At 55.3% G+C, this 7,345-nt stretch overlaps 2 protein-coding genes across 2 annotated transcripts in view; one reads left to right on the forward strand and one right to left on the reverse strand.

The window, feature by feature from the left end:
- NUP85 (nucleoporin 85kDa) overlaps positions 1-1,748 on the forward strand; it is a gene marked incomplete at its 5' end in the record, with an annotated part of 11,124 nt that extends 9,376 nt beyond the window's left edge. The window contains 3 exons of the mRNA XM_010141033.1: positions 14-165; positions 940-1,026; positions 1,559-1,748. Coding sequence (XP_010139335.1) covers positions 14-165; positions 940-1,026; positions 1,559-1,660 — 341 coding nt within the window. The remainder of the gene's footprint in view (positions 1-13; positions 166-939; positions 1,027-1,558) is intronic.
- A 2,159-nt stretch (positions 1,749-3,907) lies between these two features.
- Positions 3,908-7,345, reverse strand: part of GGA3 (golgi-associated, gamma adaptin ear containing, ARF binding protein 3) — a 14,944-nt gene continuing 11,506 nt past the window's right edge. Inside the window, exons 14-17 of the mRNA XM_010141032.1 lie at positions 6,761-7,026; positions 6,409-6,578; positions 5,644-5,754; positions 3,908-4,478 (exon numbers count right to left, since the gene is read on the reverse strand). Of these exons, the coding sequence (XP_010139334.1) occupies positions 4,368-4,478; positions 5,644-5,754; positions 6,409-6,578; positions 6,761-7,026 (658 nt within the window). The 3' untranslated portion in view covers positions 3,908-4,367. The remainder of the gene's footprint in view (positions 4,479-5,643; positions 5,755-6,408; positions 6,579-6,760; positions 7,027-7,345) is intronic.

Below are 7,345 nucleotides of genomic sequence, written 5' to 3' on the forward strand. Positions count from 1 at the left end.
CACCCGTTTGGAGGCAAGTACCGGGAGTTCCCCCGGCTGTACGGGGAGAAGCGGTTCTCCGAAGCTGCCAAGCTGCTGCTCATGCTGATGACGGCTCACATTGCTCCTTGCTCCTTCTGGATGACGCTGCTGACAGACGCCCTTCCCCTGCTGGAGCAGAAAGAGGTGAGCAGGCAGGCACGCCGCCCAGAACCCCCGACCCTGCAGGCACCTTGTCAGGAGGAAAGCGGTGACCTGCTGCCTGGGAGAAGCGGTTCTCCGAAGCTGCCAAGCTGCTGCTCATGCTGATGACGGCTCACATTGCTCCTTGCTCCTTCTGGATGACGCTGCTGACAGACGCCCTTCCCCTGCTGGAGCAGAAAGAGGTGAGCAGGCAGGCACGCCGCCCAGAACCCCCGACCCTGCAGGCACCTTGTCAGGAGGAAAGCGGTGACCTGCTGCCTGCCCCAGGCCCGGGCTGGCGCTGCCGGTGCAGGGGTGCTGTTGGTGGCAGCCCGGCTGTCCAAGTGTCCTGCCGGGGACACCGGACAGGAGAATCAGCCCTGAACTTTCAGAAGACAGCAGCGGAATACATACACGTCGATGAACTGCGTCCAGCTCCTTCTGGTTCTTGGCTTGAAGGTTTTTATAGTGTGTTTCCTTCTTCTAGGCCCAGTTTGTGCTTTACGATCCACCAGGAGAATGACGGGTTAGCAATTACAGACCCGTGACTGGGCAGAGCCCAGAGCACCCGCTCTGACCTCACAGCGGACCCTGCTTTGAGCAGGAGGTGGCACTAGAGACCTCCCAGAGTCGCTTCCAGCCTGGATCATCCGCTGATCCTGCGATGTAAACCGTCAGAACAGATCTGTGGGAGCGTGACACCTTCCCTTCCTCTCGACTGCGTTACCTTCTCAGCACGTGCGATGTCCTTAAACTCGATCGTTGCCATTTCCACAGGTCGTGTTTTCAGCAGAGCAGACGTACGAGCTGATGCGATGCCTGGAAGACCTGACAGCAGGGAAGTCGGAGAAGCAGAAATTCCAGGTAGCTCCTGTTTCGAGGACAACTGGGTAACGCACTGGTGGGGCTGCGGGGAGGGTCGAGGCAAGCAAGCTCTGAATTTGTATTCCTACATCGGGGCAGAGAAGAGGGAGAGCCCTAGTTATCGAGGCTGGCTTTAAGCTTATGTAAACGCAGTAGGGGAGCGCCTCCGCTCCTCACGGGACCGTGATGCTTTCCCAAGGTCAGTAATTGCAAATCACATGGGCAGTGGGAAGCAGAGATGCTGCCACAACAGCTCAAGCCATGGAGGTCCAGGCGCAGAACAGGGAGCCGTTTGCTACACACGCAAACCTCTGCAGCTGCCAGAAAAAGAAAGGGCTTGGCAGCGCTGTCTTGAGTTGATCTGAAAAGTAGGAAGTGGAGCTTTTGCTCTTCTCAGGAGGTCCCTGGAGCAAGTGAATACGCCTGTCCTTCCCCTCAACCACCTGCTCCTACTCTCCAGCACCCAGACAGAGAAGGTACGGCCAGCTCCCGGCACCCTGCAGCGTCTAACCCAAACTCTGCTCGCTTCTAGGATGACGACGCTGAGGCTATGAAAGTTGAAATGCTGAGACTTGCTCTTGCTCGAAATCTTGCCCGAGTCATCGTCAAAGAAGGCACGTTGGAAGGGTCGTGAAGATGGCAGTACATGATTTCAGCTGTTCTCTGCAGCTCACTGTACATAAACCTGACTGCTTTTCTAAGAATAAATGTTTTGTTTTGCATATTCTTGGGGATTTGTTCTTGTCTTCCGTAAACACAGCTTTAGAAAAATGTAAATGTAACTTTTAAGAAGGAACCGCAGAATACGAGGGTTGCTTGTTCCAGGGTGGCCTGGTGACCCTCCCCTGGTGAAGGAGACCTCGGTGCCCACGGCAGCCTCACTGTGGCTTTCCCAGTTGCTTTACCTCGAGCACCCAGACCTGAAGCCCACCCTTCAAACCTCGGAGCGTTCGGAAAACAGCAGCTTCACTGTTTTCACTTAGTTTGGGTGGTCTTGAGACGACGGGTTGTTTTCGGCGTTACGGTTGTTCGGTTGTTACGGTTGCAGCGGCACCGTACTCCTCGAGCAGGCGGTAGTAAGGGCCAGCACAGAGCCAAGTAGGGAAAACGGTTTATTTGACATGCAGCAGAACAAATGCACTGGAGATGTATATACAGTCAGGGCTGTCGGGTACGAAGCAGGAACCTCACCCTACAGACAAGGAACATTCATAGTTTAATTTCCAAAGCTTTAACGACGTGTTTCCACGCAGCAGGACTGCGGCTGCACGGCGCGGGCAGTGCTGCCAGTAACACTGAGAACAAAGCCAGTGCACAAAGCACTTGTGCTCTTCTGACTCCCTCAAAGTCACAGTGAGATTCACCTGTAGGCATTGGAGCAGCGGAACCTCCTCAGGACACACACCGTGACCCGAGCGCTGCCCCCATGCCTACTGCAGCTAAAGTGCTGGCCAGGATGTGTCTGAGCAGAAAGAGTCCCCTCCCCGTCCCCTGTCCTGGTCCATCGATTTGAAACTGCTTTTGCTACGGACCCAGATGTGTCCAGCCCTCTCACCCACCTTCTCCGTCACGGAGCCGACAGGCTGGGGTCCTCATGACCTTCAGACCAGGAGTTTACAGCACGTTCCTTGGCCAAGCTTTGATTGCACGTTCAGGGGCTTCTGTAACTGCCTGCTGCCTCTGTTAGGAACTCAGGCCTCCAAATCCGCTGAGGTTTTCACCTGTAGTGATTTTTACTTCGCATCACAGTAAAGAAAATTCAACTATAAATAACTCCAAGCTGCATTTGTAGTTCTGAGTTTTGCAGCCACCATTAAATCCAGCAGCACGTTCTCCTCTGGAGCTCCCCACCACAGGCAGGGCTCTCCTGTGCGCTGATTTTCTCAGGGCTTGAGCCAGCTGCTTCCACTCACTGTTCGGCAAGAGCTGCTGCGTGACAGCCCTGCTGGAGACGCGGCGCTGTGCCCGAGGACCTGCCCTCTCTGTGCTTTTGTCAATGGATGTTAAATAACCCACCAATTCAGAGCAGCCTGCCTCAAGCTGAGGCACTGCTTGAGACGGGGGGACTCGGCAGGGAGGAGGAAGGGGCTGCTGGAATCAGGTGTGGTGATTTAAACCTAGTTTCTGTGCGACTGCAGCTGGAGGAGCCAGCTCTTCCGCCCCGTTAGCACCGAGCACTGACGCCCAGCAAAGCCGCCTTCCCCTTTGTGGAGACAATTGCACTTACCCACCTCACACAGGGCACAAACAAACAGGGCGTTAAACGCAGCACATGCATCGTCCCAGCCCGTGGAGCCACCCTGCCTTTCACTGCCTGTTTCTATTTCCATATCCCACAGCTCTAGTATTTACACCTCATACGTCATGGTACTCACCTCAATAAAACACAGTATTCAACTACAACGATAATACTGCCTGCATGAGAGGACGCGAGCGGCATCTCTCCTTACCCTGGGTTCAGTCTCAGCACCTTATTAGTGACTGCAAAGACGGCTCTGCACCCCAGGCGCTGTCCTCCACCAACACCGACCGCTCCTTTCCAGCCCCGTTTACCTCCTCACTACACAGTTCCCCTTTTCCCCACGCTCTGGAATGCAGCGAAGGCAGGAAAAGAACCAGTGTAACCATTTGCATACAAAACTCAGCCCCGGCCACCCAGACCGGACACAGCGGGGAGGCAGCCAGCAGCGTAAAATAAATAGAACAACTAAAGATAGAGCAGCGTGGCACCCGCAGGGCGAGGGTCTGCCTGCACCGGCCGTGGGGAACGGAGCAGTGCAGGGGGAGAAGGGAGCCGAGTGCCGTTCCTGTGTAAAAAAGAAGCATTCCCTCACGAGCCAGCGTTATTGCTCGACATGCGCAGCGGGAGCGGCCTGACACCGAGGAGGTAAAAGTCCGAGGGAGGGCGTGTGTAAGGGCTCTGCACTGAGGAAGCTCATGGTGGCATCATCACCCCACCAGCCTGTAGGTATCTCTGGACAGCAGGACAGCAGCAAGCCAACTCAGTCCCCTTCCGCTGACAGGTCTCCCCTCAAAACACAGGAACTTCAAGTTTAATAGAGTGGAAGATAGAACCAGAGTCGCCCAGAGGCCGAGATAAAAGCAGCCAGCACTGCCTGTTACCAGCTGCCACTCTGTTCAGGCTTGGCATAAATGTTCCAGGACCCCTTCAACGTGGGGCAGAACATTCTGGACTAAAGCTACAAGCGGAGTGGTCAGGACATGTAAACGAAGCTGAACATCACCAGTGGATAGCATGTGCGTCCCTCCCCACGGCACATTCCTTCCAGTCCCGGGGGATCCTTCCTGGTCCTGTCACAGTCTCTGGCAGTGTCCTAAGGTCATAGATTCCCCCACTGCTCTACCGGGGGAAACTGATCCACTTCGCCCACCTCTGTGCTGGGCTGGTCTCCCAGGGTGAAGGTCAGTCTGTACCTCAGCCTCACTTTCTCCTGCAGGAAAGACGAAACCCAAGAGCAACGTGAGAACAGCCCCAGATGCTCCCAAACAAAACACATCCCTGTTAGAGCTCTGCAGAGCACCAGACTTCTGCTGGGCGTCGCGCCGGGAGGAGGCCCAAGGTGAAGTTCATGGAGAGTTCAGCCATTTAGCAAACCTGAGCTATTTACCTCATACTGGTTTTATACCACAAAAGCTTTATTGCGTAGCATGGGACAGTAGGAGAGAAGCCTGTGATGATGGTTTGCACAGACGTGGCCAGCACCCGTTGCTCAGCTGCTCTCCCGTGAGCCTGAAGAACACTGCTGAAGAGCTCAACATGTCCAAAATTCGATTCCTCATCATGTGGAGGACTATAAACCAGTTCCTGCTCTGCAAAATTCCCAGTAAAACAGTAAGCAGGAGCTGAAACTGTTCCTTCTGTGAGGGCATCTTCTTACAGCTCACAGAGCGTCTCAACAATCCACCAAACCTCTCTGACGTTTCTCATTTTGGACCACAAAGCTTTCAGGACTCTCTCGCTGTAATGCCCAAGCAGTAACCTTGGTCAGAGAATCAGAAGCTGCTTCAGCAGACAGACGCCTCTGGGCTTTATGGGGCGGGCTATCGCATCAGTAACTGCAGCCAGGAAAACGGCTACTCAGCAGAGACAGCGCTGACCACCTTGTTTCACCGGTCACAGGCACCTCCTCAAAGAGCAACAGGACTCGGTCTGACACGTCTGTTGGTTCGGGTCTGTCAGGCTGTAGCCTCAGCACAGCAGAAGTATTTCTCCAGCACCAGCTAATTTGACATCAATCTAATTATCACCAAAGCCAGGCACTTCCAGCGCACAAGGGAGTCAGACAGGCTCCTGGCACAGCTCTGGCTGCTGCCCTTTAGCGCTGAGCCCTAGATGACTGTGGCCCTTCTGCTGGAGAATTGTCCAGGACCTTCTCCTACCTTTCCTTGCTGACAAAGTCTGCTGGGGAAGAGACTCTGCGCAGCCCTGAACGGAAACACCAGAGTTATGCTGCGACCACCTCTGGAGGGCAAGTTAAGAGCCAACAGCTGTATCGACTCAAGTGCTTGGTCCAACCCCCTGTGAATTCAGCTCACACCAAACGTGTCTGACAAGGACACGAGAAATCCCGTTCCGTGACGGTCTGCCCCTCTCACCTTCGCAGGGTTTGCCAGGAGCATGACCTGGGTGATGGCAGCAGGCGGCTGGATGGGGTTGAACGGAGACAGCTCTGTGCCAGAGGGTGGTTGTAACTTCACTTTCATGGACTGCAAATGAAAAAGAAAGTGGAGCCTCAGGGATTCTCTCCTGCTGTGGGGACAATGGAAGATGCACGGCCAGGCTGGGGAGGGAACAGCACACATCGCAGCTGAGGAGCACCAGTGCTCGTGGGAGGATGAGGAAACGAGAGCCAGCCCAGCTTGCGTAACGTGATGGGAACCAGCAGACCGGCAGCACCTTCCTGACAGCATGCCCTCCTGTCAGGGGTCTCAGTGCACACACCTCCACGACGGCGGGCAGAGCACAGCCGAGACGGGGCCTGTTTTCAAAACGGACCGCTGGCCGTCCAGAAGTACCTTGGTGCAGTGAGACTAGCATGGAACTAGCATGGAACATACTGTCACATGCAGAAAGGTGGATTCTAGGGAGCTCAAGGGTGGCTCCATCCATGGAACAGATGGCCCTCATGACCAGACACAGCTGGACTGATCTTAGATAGCAAAAATCCCAGAACACAACTACCTGCAGTTTTTGACTTACCCTGTTCAGTGTTTCCTGCTCTGACAACCACGTTTGTTTCAGAAACAGGCAGGGCACAGCCTACAGAAGGTAGAGCTGGGCTGTCCCAGTCCCCGAGTCCAGGCCCAGGCCCTGCTGAATGCGGATTCAGGTCACCGTGGGTCTGCGCCACGTGTCCCTACCTTCGGCACCGCAGCCTGCAGCACGATGTTCTTCACGGGCAGCGGGGCTGTGTTCAGCATCGAGACCACCACGACCAGCACGTCCGCCCTGCCCGGCGGGCACTCCCTGGCAAAGTGCAGGAGGATCCGGAAGCCGTTCTTGTCATAGGCTGTCACCGGGAGGGCACTGCCTGCCGCGGGGAGAGGAGGAGGAGGACACAGGTTTGCGATGCAGAAGTGACCTGTAGCAGCGTCAGGCAACCTGATTGTTTGCCTGGGACATCCCGTCCCTCTCTCTACTTGATCAGCTTTGTCAAGATGCTTTGCTTTTAAAAATATGTTCAGAGAAAGGTGAAAAATCTGAGCTACTTACTGGGTTTAATGGATTCCAAGGGAACATGGACATTGGCCAAAGAAATTTCAGGTGCTTTCAGGGGGCTGCCTTGCTGCTGAAATGATGCTGACTGGAAGAGAGGACTTCCTGAGCCAGCAGCGCAGCTGCTTGGGAAAGGAACTGGAGGGGCTCCCGGGGCAGTGGCTGGCAGCCCTGCAGGTGCTATTATCGCAGCCGAGGTGACAGTGGTTGGCAAAGTAACCCCAGGGAACACTGAGGCTGTCGCCATGCCCGGGGTGGCAGTCCTGCAAGAGGGACAGAAAAAACAGGGGAGGTGGAGCTGAAGTGAAGCAGAGATTTCACCACAAACCCACAGCGAACAGCACATCACGGGGACTCACGTAAGAGGGAGAGCTGCAAGGGAAGCGGTGGCTGGGTGGTGGTTGGGTGAGGCATCACTTCTCTGAGTCAGGAAGAAAGCAGACTCCCACCTTCGCAAAGGGGGGCAAGGCCAAGGTGGGCAAAGGCCACCGTACCCCAGCAACCCGTTCAGCTTCACACCGCGCACTTGTCCCCAGCAACAGCACGGCTGTTGTGCTCTGCCGAGCAGCACCTGCCTTTCCC

Source organism: Buceros rhinoceros, unplaced genomic scaffold, assembly GCF_000710305.1.
Source record: "Buceros rhinoceros silvestris isolate BGI_N320 unplaced genomic scaffold, ASM71030v1 scaffold11538, whole genome shotgun sequence".
NCBI lineage: Eukaryota > Metazoa > Chordata > Aves > Bucerotiformes > Bucerotidae > Buceros > Buceros rhinoceros.